The sequence below is a fragment of the Rhipicephalus sanguineus genome, chromosome 8 (assembly GCF_013339695.2).
Source record: "Rhipicephalus sanguineus isolate Rsan-2018 chromosome 8, BIME_Rsan_1.4, whole genome shotgun sequence".
NCBI lineage: Eukaryota > Metazoa > Arthropoda > Arachnida > Ixodida > Ixodidae > Rhipicephalus > Rhipicephalus sanguineus.
The window spans coordinates 45,590,286-45,609,610 of record NC_051183.1 but is presented as its reverse complement, the minus strand read 5'-3'; the positions used below and the strand labels follow the sequence as shown (position 1 = coordinate 45,609,610).

General features: G+C 48.9%; 2 protein-coding genes across 2 annotated transcripts in view; both read right to left on the bottom strand.

Annotated features, from left to right (window-relative positions):
* Nucleotides 1-7,283: 7,283 nt before the first annotated feature.
* LOC125759444 (uncharacterized) lies at nt 7,284-8,866 on the bottom strand. The gene is made up of 2 exons (XM_049418220.1): nt 8,777-8,866; nt 7,284-7,790 (listed from the first exon to the last, which is right to left on the bottom strand). The coding sequence occupies exons 1-2, from the start codon at nt 8,864-8,866 to the stop codon at nt 7,284-7,286; spliced, it is 597 nt and encodes a 198-aa protein (XP_049274177.1).
* Nucleotides 8,867-9,321: 455 nt separating this feature from the next.
* LOC125759443 (atlastin-1-like) overlaps nt 9,322-19,325 on the bottom strand; it is a 34,856-nt gene continuing 24,852 nt past the window's right edge. The window contains exon 6 of the mRNA XM_049418219.1: nt 9,322-9,375. Within this exon, the coding sequence (XP_049274176.1) occupies nt 9,322-9,375 (54 nt within the window). The remainder of the gene's footprint in view (nt 9,376-19,325) is intronic.

Sequence of the window (19,325 nt, the reverse complement as noted above, 5' to 3'; positions counted from 1 at the left end):
AAAAGCGAGGGGAATTCAGCTCCTGACGATCAATGGCCATACACACGCCGTTAAAGTGTACGCAGCCGCTGGAAAAGAGGCAATAAGAGGAGTAGTGCATGGAATACCTCAGCACACCCCATCAGAAACCCTCCTCGCAAACATGCGCGTACGCACGCATGGTGTCGAACTCATACAAGCACGTATGATTGGAGACACGAAGAGTGCAACCTTAACCTTCAGTGGGCCCATTCTCCCCAAGGTAGTCTACTACTACGGAGGAGAACTTGTTTGTCATCCCTTCCGTGCCACCGTTCAAGTTTGCAAGCTGTGCAGGGTACGAGGACACCGCACGGACGCCTGCCCTGATCCTGACCGGCGCATCTGTAGGATGTGCGGACTGGAAAACCCGAGTCCTCAGCACCCCTGTGAATTGAACTGTGCCTCGTGCGGGGGGCAACACGCGACTGGGGACCGCAGCTGTACCTAGCGGCTAAAAAAGCCTATAGCACCGCGTACGTCTCGACCACAAGCAGCCCGACAGCCACGTTGGTTTTCTACTGAGGACGAGGAAGAAGCCAACGGGAGAACCACAAGTATGGAGCGACGCACCACGTCTCGTAGCAGATCCCGGTCGAGATCCTACTCCAAATCGGCGAAGCGCTCTCCTCCAACCCCTGCGGGAGGGTCATCGACGCCTACGCCGAAGTTTGCCCAACCACGGCTTCCGCAGAAAAAGAGGCAGACGCCTGCCCATCACCATGGTCCGGAGACTTCGAGCACAGCTATGCCAGAGGTGAGCCGGGTGGGGGTCGCGTCTGGCACGACCAGCCATAACACACCGATCACACAGCACCCAGAATACAAAAAAGTTATTGCAGAAAATAAACAGCTTCGCGAAACGCTTGATAACATGAAAAGCGAACTTGCGCTACTGCGCCAGCAAATGGCAACACTAACGCAACAACGAACGAGGAAAGAGACATCGAACGCTTCAGACATAGAGCGCTCATCGCAGTCTCTGGAGCAACTACACACCAAATTAGACACATTGACCACGTACGTGAATCAGCAACTTCAGCTTTTCGCCCTCGATGTTCAGCGCCTCAAGCGTACTGTAGAGGCAACCAGCGTAGGCAAAAAGCCCTCGCCACAGATACAAACGCTCCGCCGGCCACGACTCTGATGAAAGGGAACCAAAAGCAGCCCTCACGACAGACACGGAAGACGCCTTTAACTCTACCTACTCTGGCTAACCGAACCACTGGACATCAGGAGAGTCTTACTATATGTCAGTGGAACTGCCGGACCCTTTCTAACAAACATGCATCACTCACACAATTTATGCAGTCGGCCCTGGTACCTCCGGATATTCTATGCCTGCAGGAAGTCGGAAAAAAACAGCGAAACCTTCCGGGATATGCAGGCTACACTAGCGAAACACATATCTCCGTGGTAACTTACGGAAGGATCTTGCGATCAGTACTAGCGAAATTTCTGGGGTGAATATTTCGCACCAACTCGTCACTATTTGGCCAGTCAAGAAAGGTAGGCCAAAATGCATTCTCATAAACGTTTACAGTCCAGCGAGGCAAAGAGCGGCGGATGTTTATGGCCTTGTGCATGCGGCAATGGCCAAGGCCTCGCACAGGGACTCGCTCATCCTCCTTGGAGACTTCAATGCGGCTCACACAGAATGGGGGTACTTAAAAGATGCTGCCAAAGAAAGACGGCTCATCCATGCCACAGAGCAACACAACCTGACCCTCATGAAGCTCCCGAACTCTCCCACTAGAATAGGGAACAGTGTTGAACGTGACACAACACCGGACCTCGCCTTCACTAACGCTGACCGACACACCACCTGGCAAAGACTTGAAGAGACCCTCGGGAGCGATCATCATATAATCAGCATCGCAATTTGTACCGGCAAGATGCGCCGACCGCTGGGCAAAGCAAGAATCACCGAATGGAATAAGTTCCGGGAGCGGCAACAGGACTGGTCTCTCGACAACTGCGCACCCACCAACGCGACTGAATGGGAGGAAGCTATAAAGTACATTTATAAGGGAGTAACCAAGACCGTCCGAACAACACAGGGGACACCGGCAGTCGACCCACATCTCCTGCACTTGTGGGACGCTCGTCGCAGCCTCATAAAGCGCTGGAAAAGGCAGCGTCACAACAGAACGCTCCGCAAACGGATTCGGGAATTAACAGATGCGGCAAACGTGTACGCGTGTACACTATAAACGAATAACTGGCATAGCTTTTGCGACTCTCTGCGAGGTACACTCGACACCAAGAAGACCTGGAATATTTTACGCAGTATGTTAGACCCCGCGGGAACGCGCACAGCAACAGCAAATACCCTTACCAAACTTGTTGCAGAGTACGACGGTTCGGAGGACGAGTTGTTTACGCAGTTAAAACGAGACTACACTGGTACTAACAATGTGGCACACGTCGGGATAAAATCCGACGATCAATACGGAGGTCCCGCCAACCCTGCCTTGGACGCCGAAATCAGTTTTTCGGAGCTTTATGCTGCTGGACCAACTTTTAGAAAAAACACAGCCCCAGGACCGGACGGGATAACATACGCAATGTTGCGAAATTTAAGCGACCAAACCCTACAACAGCTCGCAGACTTCTTTAACAAAGAAGTCTGGTCACCAGAAGGAAGAATACCGCAACGCTGGAAGCAGGGAACTATTGTTCTAATTCCAAAACCAGGCAAGCCCCGGGACTTGAAGAATCTAAGGCCGACATCCCTTACCTCGTGTCTAAGGAAGCTCTTTGAGAGAGTCATCCTCACGCGCCTGGAACACCATATAGAGCGACACGACCTGCTGCCAGACTCTATGGTGGGTTTTCGGAAAGGCATCTCCACCCAAGATGTCTTCCTCATGCTTAGGGGGGACGTCCTCAATCCTCCACCGGGTAGTCTGGACAGGATCCTACTAGCGCTATACATTATTAAGGCTTTTGACAGAGTCTCTCATGGAGCAGTCCTGGAAGGCCTTCGAGATATCGGATGCGGGGAACGCATTTACAAATACATACGAGACTTTCTGACTGGCCGTACCGCAAGTATTGGTTTGCGCACAACACGCTCCCCACTATATAGCCTTCCAGACAGGGGAACCCCCCAAGGCTCTATCCTTTCCCCACTTCTCTTTAATCTCGCCATGAGAAGAATGGTTCTTGACTTATAGGAGGATCCCGACTTGGGCTTGGCCATTTACGCAGACGACATTACATGCTGGGCTAATAAGGGCTCGTACGGAAGCAGGCAGGACGTACTGCAAAGGGCCATTGACGTTATAGGCTGTCACATGAGGAAAATGAACATGACTTGTTCACCGGAAAAATCGGCATACATCCTTGTGAGACCGAAGTACACCCGGGCTGACAGATCCCCAGAGCTCCAATTAATACTTGCAGGCAAGACGATCAGGAGAGTAGCGCAGCTTCGAATTCTGGGTATGCACGTCCAGGAAACGGGGAGCACCGCGCACACCCTTGCGAATCTCAAGCGCACGGTCAGGGGTATAACCAGCTTCTTGGGTCGCATCGCTTGCAGTAGAAAAGGAATGCGCGAAGCTGACACCTTACGGCTAGTGCGCGCCTTCGTAGTCAGCCGTATTACCTATGCACTGCCTTATCAAGCAACTCGTAGGACAGACATCGCGCACGCGGACCGACTACTTCGAATCGCCTGCAAGGCAGCCCTAGGGCTGCCTCAAAACGCCAGCACCGCAGCTCTTTCTCAGCTCGGGATGCTCAACACATATGAAGAATATGCAACTGCTACGCTCCTTGCGCAGCGGGAACGGCTAAACACCACGCCACAAGGACGGGCTATACTGACCAAGCTTGGCTTTCCTCTTGCCCCGCAGTACAGTGGAGATAGCACAGAATAAATCCCCCCACTATACGTTCACAGATACACGTGGCACCAATACCGCGTCACATGCACCCGGACTTCCACAGCGCGCGACGCCAAGCTCGTGCACGAAAGCTTCGAAACTACGGCACTGACCCTGACGTGTACTACACGGACGCCTGCCCCTCCGGCCCCACTCCAAGTGGGTCCCGCACGTACACGGCAGTGGCAACTAATAGAGGACAACTGGTGGCAGCAGCGACGATACGCACATCTTCCGTGGCAACAGCGGAGACCGCTGCAATCGCCCTGGCCATCACAGATGCAGACAAGCGAGGTACAAACTCCACCGTCCTCACGGATTCACAAAGAGCATGTCGACTTTACATGCATGGCACACTACCACGAACTGTTCTCAGAATCCTAGGCTCGCACATCGCATCTGACCACGGCATCATTTGGTGCCCGGCACATACGGGTGCTCCCGGGAATGAACGGGCCGACCGACTCGCTCGCGCAAGTACATACCGAGCGCCGGACGCCCCTGTCGACGAAACCATAGCCCCTGACAACGACGAGCGGTCGAGCCGACATCCTCGAAGCTCAACGGCTCGAGCGACGCACTATGGCACCACCTCACCAGAATCTGAACAGAAAGCAATCGAGAGACTGGCGCCGACTGCAGACGAACACGTACCCCAACCTACATACACTTTCTAAGATACACCCCTCCGAATATCGAGATGAATGCCCCTGGTGCGTAGGGATACCAACACTGACACACATTACATACAGCTGTACCTCGCGTCCTGTTGCGGCAAACTCCACGCTCATAAAAACACACACATTACCACACTGGTCGTGGGAGGCGCGACTTTCGGATCAGGCCTTGGGAAACCAACTGGCAACCCTGGACCAGGCCTGGCGAGCTGCAATAGCCAGTGGAGCACTGGACGAAGGGCCCCACCCACTTTAGGTGTTAATAGGAATAGTTAATAAACGTTTATTCTCTCTCTCTGAGAAACTTAAGTACAGCCCTTCATTGAAATTGGTCCCAGTGCACTGGTGCATTCCATGCAGATGTCGCCTGTGCGACTTGGTTTCCCAGTATGTCGTTGCGGTATAATCCAACTTAAATCATCTTGTAATGCTGTTGGTTCTAACTCATGCTAATAGTTCACAAAGGCTCATCCTAAGTTTTATTTACCCTAACCGACTTCGGATATTCCCTAATCCGGACATGCTCTCCATTCGTGTTAATCACTACCCTGAGCTTTGGCAGCAATACTGACGCGGTTGCCCTTACGAGGTTGAGAAGGCTGTTCGTTTTCCCCTTCAACATGTTCGCTCGACTCCTTTACTTTTTACCAATACTAGTTTGCTTTCGTTACTGCGCACCTCGCGACTGACTGTGAAGTGCCCCTCTTTGGTTAAATCAGCCTTCATTCTTGCGCTATCTCTAACGCTTTCTATAATATCCTCGTTCTTTCTTGCTTACAATTCTCTGAATGTCTTTATTTCAGCTTCATTAGTAATAATTTTTATATTAACCCAAATGTCATCTTGCATACTGTCGACGTGACCAAAACATCGAAATGGATTGGTAGCAATTACGTTACCTTCCGTAATATTCAGGAACCGCATAGCGAAGTTGTAACTATTAGCCATGCGTTCCATTTTACAGCAAAAGCTGTTATCAGATTACAAGGGCAGTTTTTCGAGCTGTAGTTGTCCGCCGCCACCGACGGTGTCCGTAACCGCTATCTCGCGAAATAGGAAAAAAAAATGTCGAGGATAGAACGGGTTTTGAACCAGGGCCCTCTGCGTTGGAGCCCAGTATTCTACCTCAGAGCTATGCCGGTGCTCGAACCTGCTTAGCAAAAAGACCGAATACAGGCTTTATGTCGGGAAGGGACCACATTAACATATGTAATGTAACGTGCTGAAGGGTGAAATAACAACCAGGGCTCACACAATGCAAATTGCGCAACGAGTGTGTTGTTGAATGCTTCCAACCCATTAGAAACGGATCCGCCATAATTCTTCATCGTCGTCAGCCACAGCATCAACAGAGTACACACAATGCCTTGCATGTGTTTAGAGGGTACCACTGTTTTCCGAAGAATGACGAAAAATGGCATGATGGCTGCTTTCCTACTTCCCAAAATTTATGATGATTTATAACGTAGTGGCTCCCTCGCAAGCGCACTTCAACTTCGACGTTTGCTTAATTATTCTATGTCTTCCAAAGCAGGAAGAGAGATGCAAATTAGCTTGTAGCATTGACCTCGGTAGAATATTTATTATTGCTCACTAGATTAGAGGCTAATATTAAATTCTTGACCACATTGTGCACTCAGAATACAACCCCAGTCCCTCTCATTTCTTCACTTGCCGAGTGGCAAATCGCCAGACATAAATTCTCCTTGTGAACATCACACCATTCAATACTGCTTGCTTTCCTCAATCATAATACTATCATTTTCTTTCAGAAGCCACGGATGTGGCTATTTCGAGCAAAGAAATCACAAGGGAAGGCTTAAGGGGAGCGCCACCAGGTTTGGGCTCCCCTTAACCACCAGGTTTGTGCTCTACTTAACCACCAGGTTGAGCGCAAACCAGGTTTGTGCTCCCCTTAACCCTTCCCTTGTGATTTCTTTGCGCGAAATGGCCACATCCGTGGCTTCTGAAAGAACATGAACCGTCTAGCACAACAACGTGTGCTTCTGTAATACTAACAGTTACAGTGCCTATTCTAAGGCTGTTGTCTTGCCCAAACCCGTTTTTCGGAACTGACAACCTCACTTCCTCAGCTTTAAGAAGGGTTTGGTCCAGGAACGCCATAAAGCACAAGACTACTCTGTGTATATCCAAGCGCTTCACAGATAGCAGTCAGGATGCCTTTAGACCTGAGGACCAGCCCACCAGCACCGTAATGAGAAATCTTTCATTGACATAACTAACTCAAATATCTAGTACGTCCCTTGAAAGCACGAATGTTTGGGTCTCTGAATAAAGACAATTTTCGCAAGCAGGTAACTTCCGCGAATGGCATTTTCAGAAGGGACACTTTTTTCCTTTTTTCCGCCTCCCATTTTTATTTTGGAAAATATCAAACTTACCCTTGATTTTTGCATTCCTTCAGTTCATCTAAATTCGTTCGTGATTGAATATTTGCTTTAGTGGTGTTGCTCCGCAAAAAAAGCAATATTCTGAATATGGCAATGCTTAAAAAGTATGAAGATTCATATTTTTCTAGCTATGACGCATTCTTTATTAAAACTTATATTTACTTTACGTTACAGTTGATGCCATCTGCGTTGAAAACAGCTGTTCCATTTATTGTCCGCATATGCTTCGGATTCCAGCAGTAGATCCGGAAGAAAAACGGACTCGGTGGTGTTTGAATGGGCATTCATTCATCACCTTCTTCAGATTCAGATGGACTCCTTCGGTTGTCAGACTTGTTCCTTTTTTTCTTGCGGATTTCTCGTGCTAAAGCTGATCCAACCGTCATGGCAGTAGTTGCCAAGTCACAGGCCGATTTCACGCCACATTGGACTGCCTTCATGATTAATTCAGTGGATTCAGCTCTTCTCCTGCCCTCGACATCTTTCTCCATGTCTGCCATCTTCTTCTTCAATTCCTCTGTCTCACTTTCAGCTTTCGCTGTCCTTTCTCTGTCTCTAGCTTGTTCTTCTTCCACCTTTCTTAGCTTCTCTTCCATTCGCTCTCTTTCTCTCTCCATTTCCGCTTCTCTTGCTTCGGACTTTTCTCTCTCCGCAATTCGTTCTCTTTCCCTCTGTTCTTCTCTTTTCTGATGCTCCAGCCTTTCCCTGTCTCTTTTCGCTTCCTCTTCCTGCTCTTTTCTTATGATCTCCTCCTCTTCCTTGAAGAAGTGTTGGAAGAGTTCCTCAAGGTCCTGTAAACACAAAACACGCATCATGAGTTGCGTACAACTTTTGCGTGCTTATAATTGCGTGAGAACTTCTTCTGAAAGGGAAGCAAAATTCTACACAGAGCGAAGCTGCGAAAAGAAAAGATCCCTAATAAAACAATCAGTGATCTTCTTTAAAAGCAGCAAATAGGTTTGCCTTTGCATGAACCATAAAGCGAAAAATTGACGCTACGATGACTTTTCAATTTTTTGCTATGCTATAAAAAAATTACACCATCTCCCGCTAAAGGGGACCATGAGGCGATGCGAAGCCGGAGCACTTGCACGATCGCGTTCCGTTGGCGTTCGTTGGGCATGCTACCGACCTCGCGTCGTGGAACGCGAAGAGGGACGCTACGCGTGTCGTATCTTCCATCTAGCCTAGCCGTTAATTCTGACAGGGTGAGCGGGGAACGCGGTCGACAGGCGGGCGAGAGGGGGTGGCGTAGGAGAGGAGAGAGAAGGGAAGGGGACGCGCATGCGCGTGAGCTCATCGCGGCGTTGCGCAGGAGAGAATTTCGGCATATCTAGCCCGCGTTTCAGAGGAAGAGTGGAAAGGAAAAGTGGAGAGGGGAAGGGGAGAGGGAAAGTGGGAGGAGAAGGGGAGAGGGTGTGTGGAGAGGGTATGCGCATGCGCAGTAAGGGTGGTCACGCCTCACACCACCACCGGATTGAGCTCCGCCTTAAGATACTTCGCATCTAAAACGCCAGGCCTGCACGGAAGGCGCAGCATAGTAACAGCGAAAGCCGGACGAGCGGCATTTCTAGAGTCCGTTATAAACACTCATGGGCAAGCACACTAGCAACGTACGCACTACGCCACAAATATTTTTTGTGAGGTTGGAAGGCACCCACTACGCCATTATTCGTCATTCTGTGAGACGTGAGTGAGTGAGAACTTTATTGTGGTCCAAAAGTGGCAGAAGCTGAACGCGACTGGAGGTCCCGCTAGCTCAGCCATGTGTCTTCACCCAGGAAGGTGCCTGAAGCTGGAGCCTCTCGGCGATTTCCCGTGCCCTCTGGACAGCCAGGAGTTGGTCGTTGAGTTCCATGCTGCGCATGGCAGCCTCCCAAGAGGGTTTGTCTGATAATCCTGACCGCGAATTAAAGGGGCACAGCCAGAGCATGCGTTCGAGATTGCTGACAGTGAGGTGAAAAGTCTGGATCGATTCTATTTAGCATGGCTGGAGTGATGTACGTTTTTGTCTGTAGTTGGCGTAGTGTGACCGCTTGCGCGTTATGGTGTGGAGGGGCGAAGAGCCTGCGCCCTAGTTTGTGAGCTGAGCTGATCTCGTGGAATGATATTTAGGGATAAGAGGTGCCATATGCGTCGACCTGGTCCCCAGGAACATCCATCCCGTACACAATGAAGGGCGAAGAAAAGCAAGAGCCGAGGCCATCCTGGGGAAGATCGATTCTAGCTCAACCGCCCTCTTTGTTGACGCAGCCAAATACTGGAAGAAGGACGCGTATGTCGTCACAGTCGTCAATTCCAAGGGATCACTAGTTAACGCGGTCACGGTGGTGCGGAGGAACTCACGAAGCCGACGAACTGGCTATCGCGGTAGCTCTGCAAGAACGGAGGGACGTCACCATCTTTTCAGACTCACGAACTGCCATCAGGTCATTTTCATCCGGCTTCGTCTCTGCCGCAGCCGCAAGCATTGTTAATAAGACGACTGCTGAAGCTAACGAAGGGGAAGATCCCCTAACGCACATTATATGGTTCCCGGCCCACATGGGTGACATCTCATCCTCCCCAACCGGCAACCCTAACGAGAGGGCTCACCAGCTAGCGCGTGAACTAGCTACCCGCGGCGGTGACCGGCCATCTCAGACGGGACAGGAACGGGGATGCATGGGCTTCAAGGATCCATTCTGCGGAGAAGCGAGCCCAGGCTATCCAGAGGGCCCAGGAAGGGGAGGAGCATCACGGCGTTCTGTCCTCTACGTGGGCGCGGCCAGCGGTTACAACGGCCTCCCATTAGGGGGTCCTGTCAGTAACTCCTCATAATCCAATAAAGTTCATTGTCTGTCTGTCTATACAAAAGCGAGGTACCATCTTTAAAGAATTGTGAGCAGAGTTGTTGGTGCGACGGCTGACGACGATGAAGAATTATGGCTGAGCTCTGTGTAACAGATTAGAAGCTTTACATGACCCATTAGTTACGTAATTCGCATTGCGTGACGCCCGGTCGATATTTCACTTTACGACCACGCCATATAACATATTTTAACGTGAGGAAGCGAGAGAGAGAAAACGAACTTTATTGAGACAATTAGAAAATGGATCATGGGAGCCTTATGGGCTTCCTAGGCCACCAATTGAAGAGGACTTGCGAGGAACCCAGTACGCTATAAAGCATCATAAATTTTGTGAAGTAGGGAAGCAGCCACCATGCAAATTTTCGTCATTCTGCGGAAAACCGTGGTACCCGCTAAACACCTGTAAGACATTATGTGCACTTTCTTGATGATGTGGCTGATGACGATGAAGAATTGTGACAGAGCCCTTTGTAATGGGCTGGAAGCATTCAACAAGCCACTCGTTGCGCAATTCGTATTGTGTGAAGACTGGTTACAGAAATCACGTTGTGTGACGCCTGGTTGTTATTTTACTGTTTTACCATGCTACAATACATATGTTACTGTGGTTCCTTCCCGAGATGAAGCCTGTGTAAGGCTGTTTTGAAAAGCAGCTTCAAGCACCAGCATGGCTCTGAGGTAGAATATTGGGCTCCAACGCAGAGGGCCTAGGTTCGAACTCGTAAAATCCTGCAAGTTTTTTCGGTTTTTTTTTCTTATTTAGCGCCATAGCGGTTCCGGACACCGGGGGCTTTCTTGCGGGTGGGTATACATAGTACAGACATCAATATTACAGAAAAAGCTGTTATGATATCACAACAAAGGTCGTTTTGACGCCGTAGTTGTCCGCTGCCGCCGCCGGTGTCCGTAACCACTATAGCACGAAATAAGAAAAAAAAATTGGCCGCGTATCTGCGTGCTTCGCTGCAAATGTCGTCTAAAGACGATAGAAGAGGCGCTGCGTGAGATATGGACGCCATCTGGCAATACGTCGGGAAACATGAGTGCTGTTTGCGGGCTGGTAGTCCCGGCGCAGCAGCAGGCGAAGACTGGCGGTGACCAACGCGACCGGCGGGGACGCCAGCCAGCCTGAACACGCGGTTTGGCGCGAAGCGCTGAAGCAGAAGAAACGTCCGCACTCAACGAGTACTCTCCACACACTTTTATTTACACGTCGCCTGGGTAAAACAGGAATGCCAGAGCGGCACCTCATGGCATTCGTACAGTGCAATACAGAACCGAAACCGAAACACAACAATGAGCTCGTGCAGAGGGCAAGGAGGAAGGCAATTTTCAGCGCAGTCGCATTTTCAGCGCAGCTTAAGAAACTAGGGTCTTTAGAATTACGTATGTACGCATTTTCTATTAAAGGACCACACCACCTAATACTTACCTAGTGATGTAGCGCCTGAGATATGCGTAATGTTTGCTTTTTGATCGACAATGTACAAAAGTATGAACCTAGTCAGCCGTTCAAGATGGCTGGCCCTTGGGCAAGTGGTTCAACTTTGGCCGAGTGGCTGAATCGAGTGACGTGCCGACCAACAGAAAGACAGACAAACAGACCAAAATTTCTCCGTTTAAGTATCCCAAGAAAGACTATCATCTTTAAAAACGAAATAAGAAAAAAATATTCAGGATGAAACGAAGTTCGAACCTGGGCACTCTGCTGTGGGAGCGCAGTATTCTATCTGACAGCCATGACGGTGCTTGAAACAGCTTTGTAAAAGAACCTATACAGGCTTCATATCGGGAAGGAACCCCATTGACGTGTTATGTAGCGTGGTAGAAGAGTAAAATAACCACCGCGCGCCAGACGACACGAATTCTGTGACCAGTTGTCACACAGTGGGAATTGCGTAACGCGTGGGTTGTTGAATGCTTCCAACCCATTACTAAGAGCGCTGCCATAATTCCTCATTATCATCAGCCACAGCATCAACAAAGTGCACATAATGTCTTAAAGGTGTTTAGCGGGTACCACGGTTTTCTGCAGAATGACGAAAAATTTCATGGTGGCTGCTTCCCTACTTCACAAATTTTATTATTATTTATAGCGTACTGGGTTCCTCGCAAGTGCTCTTCAATTGGTGGCCAAGGATGCCCATAAGGCTCCCATGATCCATTTCCTCATGGACTCAATAAAGTTCGTTTTCTCTCTCTCTCTTTCTCACGTTAACATATGTTATATGGCGTGGTTGGAGAGTGAAATATCGACCGGGCGCCACACAATGCGAATTGCGTAACTGGTGGGTCATGTAGAGCTTCTAACCTGTTACACAGAGCTCAGCCATAATTCTTCATCGTCGTCAGCCGTCGCATCAGCAAAGTGCACACAATGTCTTACAGATGGTATTTCGCTTTTCCGCAGAATGACGAATAATGTCATGGTGGGTGCTTCCCAACTTATCAAAATTTAGTACATGTGGCGTGGGTACGTTGCTAGTGTACTTGTATTAGTAGCCACAAGAGAGTTTATAAGGGGCTCTAGAAATGCCGCTTTTCCAGATTTTGCTGTGACTGTGGTGCGGTTTCCGCGCAGACCTGGCGTTTTTATTCGCAGACATCATTGTTTGGTGCATCAATGTTAGGCTGAGGGAGCATGCCTTTAGTCTAAACAAAAATCATTATGCACATGTTTTAGCGCATTGCCGACAGTGTAAGTTGTCGCTCAATTCCAATCACACCGAGATTTTGTACTGATCTCGGTACTCTACAGTCCCGTGCCCTGTCTTGTGATTGTCTTTTGTCTCGCGCCTTAAAATCAATTATGAACTCCCCCAACAAAAGGGCGAAAGGTCTGCTGCAGAAATCCGGGGCGGAACAAGGCGTCACTTAGCTAACCTCAGCAAATCAACCACCTCCGGCACTCCCTTTCTTCTTTCTTAGGCGTCACTACGCAGCAGCGAGAGCTTTATCGCAGTGCATCAAGGCGATCGTTTCATGCATGCGCCTTGTGGCCTGGGAGACGGAGATCCGCTGAAAATCGAGATTCCTCGAAAGCTTTCCTCTTTTTTATAATATGAACATTTCTAGCAAACCAGCGGCACTTTGACCGTTCATCTCTCAAAATTATCCATATAGCCGCCTATGTCTGAGAGCTGTCGTCACCGCCTCTTTAAGGAGGCATGTACTAACATTGACATAGCAGGACATCAGGGTGTGACGAACAAGTTTGACAAGTTACGACATCAATGAGAAGATATTCCCATGGCATACATCATGAACCCGTCCTCTTAGTCACGTCGTCCGTGACATGCGAGTATGTGCCGCAAGTGAAACCTAAGAACCTCGAAACTAAACACTGAAAGTTTTATGTGGTAATCATAATATTGCTGGGGTTTTTACTGCTGGAATCACGATGTGAATATATGGCCCGCCGTAGTGCGCGTAATCAATCAGTGCGGCTAGGTTTTAGCCCACGGGTGTTCTTTGCATTTCGCCGCGATCTATATGGGATTGCCGTGGCTGGGAATCGAATCCACGCTGCCGTTTTAAGCGGCGCTGTAACTTACGTGCTGAGAAGCCACAGCAGTTAATTTTATTAGAAGATTCGCGTTGGTTAAACAGGAAGAATACATAGCACCTGTTATAGTTGACGATAATATAGTTGCAGACAAGCGCTTATAAACGTGCGCCAACGACCTCGGCCAACAACCACTCCGTAGATATCGTACATCAATGGAGTAGATCAGCATTTCTGGTGACGGTTGCCTAACATCAACTGTGGTGGTGTTCCCTGTCTAAAATCGATTATGGCTGCAGTGTTTACTATCGTTCCTATAGCAACATATGAATGATTGGAACTACAGATATCAATCAGCAAGCTGTAGTTCATCATTGCGTTTCTCCGTAGAAGTTCCGTACGCCTACGAACACTGCACATATGCGCGTCAGCGCACCTTAATGACCACTTTGTTTCGGTGCAACAGACGTCTGTGGTCTAACGTTGGTGCCGACGTTAAGTCCGAGCATAAGCTTCAGTTAAGGTGCCACAGTATTCAACGTTCTGGTAAGTCCGTGGTATGCATGCAGCCAACAACTCGCTTTACAAGAACGCATCGATCCACCTTGTAACCTGCGCCGTAAGGTAAAAAAGATGAGGCAAAGATAGCCACCCTTCACGGCTTCGTATGCGATCCATTCCCGCATTGCGCGGGATCCACCAGGTTTGTCTTCTTTTTTTTTCGCCAAGAACGCGTAATCGTGGCCGCTAATACAGCGTAGCGGCTTCACGATGGGCCTTCGGACGCTAGGGACGTAAGGGACGGGCCGGCTACTGAAAGCTGCACATAATAAAATGAAAATATGCCTGAACTGACAGTAACACACAAATATTGCCATAACGTTTTGCACAAGCTGGAAAGAACTGAAACCTGGACCCTCGCACTCACACTGTCGAAAAGTGTGGGCCTCTTCAGGGGGCATTTAGCGCAGGTGACAATGGCTCAAGCGCGGCATATACGGATATGCTGGTGCAAAGCGCTAGAAGAAAGCTCTTATGGTGAAGGATGAACCGCAGACAAAGTACATTTAAGAACTATCAGCACGTTCCCACTGGCACATGCTCTTCAATAGAAGCCCGTGTGCGTGGAAGTTATACGACTTTATTATGGCTACAGCGTATAAAGTCCTAAAGAGGTGCACATTCTGCGCGGTTGCTTTCAGGCGTTTTCTCTGACAACTAAGATAGACGTTGATGACGTGTATATATTACGCTTCCTGGTACAAAATTTAACGTGAATGAAACATTGCGCTTTTACTGTGCATATGAGTACACTGTAGCTAAGCTTTTTGTTTTCTATTGGGTTCGTTACGGGATTGTGTAACAAAAATTAAGACAAGTGTGACTCACGACGCGGTTTTGTATATATTCAGCGAGATTCCTTCATGTTCTCTAGTACGCCAAGAAGTAGCGAGTATATTCTAACTATCCCCTAAGCAGCGTTTTGAAATCTAATAAGTTTATAAACGGAGAGACATTGACTTTCATTGATTTAGCATAAATTGCGGCGGCGTCGTTGCTGATCTCGATTAGGTGCCCTAAGAGGCAATACGGATGAGTGCCTGTGGAGAGGCGGGTTAATAAAAAGTCCTGTGGAACATGAATCAAAGCCACACTGATCCCATCGCAAGATTTGGTATGCCGAAGAACACATATACACTGAAGTCCTCTCAGCAACTACCGACCATGATTAACCCAAAGAAATGTCAATTTACAAGCAAGAACGTTACAAACAATTTAAAACTCAAATCCCCCACGAGGCACAAAGCAAGTGGAGAAACTCACAGCATTTTTTAGCGCCAAGGAATGATGCCTCTAAATGGCGAAACGCTGGTAAATTATAAAGGGTGCTTTCGTGCAATAAAGCACATGTGTAAGAAGGAAAGTAGCTCGCATATACCGGGTGTCCCAGCTATCTTTAGCCAAGGGTTAAAAAATACAATATTAGAGGCAGGCGAGTGAAACCAGTTGCAAATTGCTGAGAGCCACCGTGCGCACTGCAGACAATTTTTTGTTTTGTAATTAACTAATTTGGTAATTATGTCGATTTAACTAAATTGCTAATTATTGACCTTGGGCGAGAAGTGCTACCTGCAAAGTTCGAGAGCATCTTCAGAAACCCCAACTGCATTATTTGCGATAAAGAAAGTCTCACGTATACCATTTTTTCCAAGCTGCAAAGAAAGCCCGCGAAATACAAAAAGAACCACGTGACTAGCGCGCTCGCGCACCGCGAGAATGCTGCCCTCAGCCGTGGTTTGAGGGAACGAAATCAGCTGCGCCCGCGACTCGCCGTCTCCGTTGCAGCGGTAGGCCGATAAGTGGGCGGTGGTTTCTTGGCCCGTTGCCAGCCAGTTGGCGCGTCCATGGAGGAAGGAATACTAAGCAGAGGCCCTATCGTATTTCAATGCATTGCGAAAAGTGTGGCGGAAGTGACGTCAGATTTATGGGGCAAACAAACCGGTATGGGGCAAACAAAACAGCAGACGCCCCGCGGCGTGCTCTCCGCGGTGGTTAGCTTCTGCGCAGATTTTTAGTCCCGGCGTAAACTTAGCGCGTATTGTGCTGTTCGCACGCAGTAAAATGTTGCAAGCAAACGTTTACAAGGCTGTTCATGCGTGGCAGGCCCGAGCGCTGCGTGCTGAAATTCTTCGTGGAGCGTTTTTGTGCAACAGTACAGAATACCGGTACGTGCCGTGATCAAAAAAAGTTCAGCCCCTGCATCATCTTATTCGAACTCACCTAGCAGTGACTTACGCGTTCTGCTGGGCGTTAGGCCTTCCCTTTCTCGTAGCCCGATTTCACGATCTGTTGCCGGATTAGTGGTTCTTTGTTCGTGTACATGGAGTGAGCGTAGTAGCTATACGGCGCAACGCCAACCTATAGTTGACGTAACTTCACGTCGAAAAGAGGACACCGCTGTATTGTATACGCGATCGTGCACGTAAAGTTTGTAATTCCAGTACGCACACAACAACAAGCACGCAGCGAGCGCACACCGCACAATACATACTGTACATCACGTAGTCCGATAAAAACAACATAAGTTTATTGCCCTTTCGGTGAAGGGCACGGCCTCTAAAAACGTACGATGCCTTCGGCACATGTTATGTACGGCACGTCAGACGCCAAAAACAAAAGTTCACGTGTGTTCTGAGTTGACACAATGAGTAAGAAGCAACAGAGCGCACATCCGAGACCTTCGCATACAAATACCATGCATTAGTGATCAGCAATGAAGCGAACGTGTACGTACACACGAAAAGTGACACCCGGTACTTTCCGCAGTGCACGCGATTTGCACCGGGTATACGCAACCATATGCAACAGCTGGGCATTTCGTAGCTTTCCTAAAGTACACACACAAGGAGCAGCATCCGTGAATCGACTGCGCCGCGGCGCCGCTTGCACGGCGAAAAAAAAAAGGCTCGAATCGCGCATGCGCTTGCAAACGACACAGCGGAAATCGTGAAATGTTTCGAGGCTCCTTCGCTAGGAGGCGATGCGGGTGTTTGGGATGTGGAGGCTTCACGAATGTGACGTCAGAGCATCTCCTTATTTTTCCTTCCTCCATGGGCGCGTCTGACGGTGCAAGTTGTAGCGAGCGCGGGCCAAGAAACCACCTTTAACTTATCGGCCTACCGCTGCAACGGAGACGGCGAGTCGCGGCCACAGCTGATTTTGTTCCCTCAAACCACGGCTGAGGGCAGCATTCTCGCGGCGTGCGAGCGCGCTAGTCACGTGGTTCTTTTTGTATTTCGTGGGCTTTCTTTGCAGCTTGGAAAAAATGGTATACGTGAGATTTTCTTTATCGCAAATATCGCAATTGGGGTTTCTGAAGATTCTCTCGATCTTTGCAAGCATCATTTCTTGCCTAAAGTCAATATTTAGCAATTTAGTTAAATCGACATAATTAACAAATCAGTTTTACAAAAAAAATTGTCTGTAATGCGTAAGGTGGCTGTCAGCAATTTGAAACTGGTTTCACTTGCTTGCCTCTAATATTGTATTTTTTAACCCTTGGCTTAATATAGCTGGGACACCCTGTATATCCAGGTAGAAAAGCTACCGACGTGCGGGGGCTTACGTACAGCAGTTGTCTAGATTTGACCCTGGTATCCAGAAGCTTCCGGTCGCAAGTCCAGTGGTTTTCAGACATTGAAACACATGGAAGTGACCACATTCCAACTTATGTGCGAATCAGAGGTCTTACCAACTCCTCCTCTAGGAATAAAATACGGAGAATCGATTGGACAAAAATTTCAGCGTCTCATGGAAAATACATGCCGAGAAGACTTTGGCCATAACTTGGAGGATGTTAACAAAGAGGCAATGAGAGAAGCTTCCTGCATGCTCCCGTTTGGCGGCAAGCGTTCAGACTTTGACGTTGAACTGGAGAAACTGTGCACGCTTCGCCGAAGGGCGGAAAGGAGATACAGACGCACGAAGGCAATATGTGACTTGAGGCTGGCACGGCGCATACAGAAAAAAGTCCAACGAGTTTGGACAAACTTGAAGAGCAGCACTGGAAATCATTCTGCGAGTCATTGGACCCTCGCAAGCCATTGTCACGCATCTGGAGCACTATTCGTGGCTTGCGCTCGACTCCCCAACAAAGACATCCTTTCATGGCTCTAGCCCTACATCTAGGCCGCACCCAACTTCAAGTGGCGAATGATTTTTGTACGCGAATCGCTGGTGTGTGTGCCATGCCCGCTTCCGCCGTTCAGAGTGTTTTTCCTGAGCCCCGGATCCCAGAAATGGACAAAGATTTCACTATGGAAGAACTGGACGCATCCTTGGCGGCTTCCCGACGATCATCTTCACCAGGGCCTCATGGCGTCACCTACGCCGCTTTGCCAACCTTGAAAAAGAGGCCAGAGGAAAGCTGTTGAGATATTACAACCACTCATGGCATGCGGGCATTGTTCCCCAGCAATGGAAGATAAGTCGACTTGTGCCGCTACTCAAACCAGGAAAGTCACCATTCGATTTGACGTCATTTCGCCCTATTGCCCTCGCAAGTTGCGTCGGGAAAGTAATGGAAAGGATGATACTTCTACGCCTAGAATGGTATCTCGAGCGCTACAATGTGTACCCAGACTACATGGCGGGCTTTCGGCGAGGCAGGTCATCCGTTGACAACGTAATTGACCTCACAACGTTTGTCCAGCAGCAAAAGTGCCTCAAGCGCATATCACTGGCGCTACTTCTCGGTGTGAAAGGGGCGTACGACAACGTAACACATGACGCGATCCTGGAGTCCTTGGAGGCTGTCGGAATTGGCGGTCGGATGTTTCAGTGGATCCGCGATTATTTTACGAGGAGGTCCTTCTTTGTGCAGACAGAAGATGGTCCCTCTGCCAACCACTATACTTCCCGTAGCGTCCCACAGGGCGTGGTATTGAGCCCCACTTTGTTTAATCTTGTGATGGTCGGCATTCGTGAGCTTTTACCAAGTACTGCTAACATATTAATATATGCTGACGACATTTGCCTTTGGTCTTCGGCTGTGACCCGTCTTCAAGTGCGCGCAAGAGTCCAGCAGGCTGCCACCTTAACCTGCTCATATCTCCGCAAACAGGGTCTTTCTGTCTCTACCGAGAAATATGCGTTGGTCGCGTTTACACGCAAGGCCATGACACCATATCCTGTTATCATCAACGGCCAAAATGTCTCGTACCAGAAGAAGCATCGCTTCCTAGGTGTGATTATTGACAGGGATCTTTCGTGGAGCGCCCACTGCGTTTACTTGAAGAGAAGACTAATTTCCATCGTTCACATAATGCGGTTCCTCTGCGGGAAAACTTGGGGCACATCGATACGTTCCATGATGCAGCTTTACAGAGCACTGTTTCTGGGATTTTTACGTTACAGCTTGCCGACGCTGGCCAATACACGCAAGACGAACATCCGCACCCTCCAAAGTT

What these genes read in the sequence shown, in the direction of transcription:
- LOC125759444 (XM_049418220.1), bottom strand. Translation starts at nt 8,866, where the DNA reads ATGCGCAGCATGGAACTCAACGACCAACTCCTGGCTGTCCAGAGGGCA. An exon ending in AGCTTCAGGCACCTTCCTGG is followed by an intron (nt 7,791 to 8,776) that starts GTGAAGACACAT and finishes TTGTGTTTACAG; the next exon opens with GACCTTGAGGAACTCTTCCA.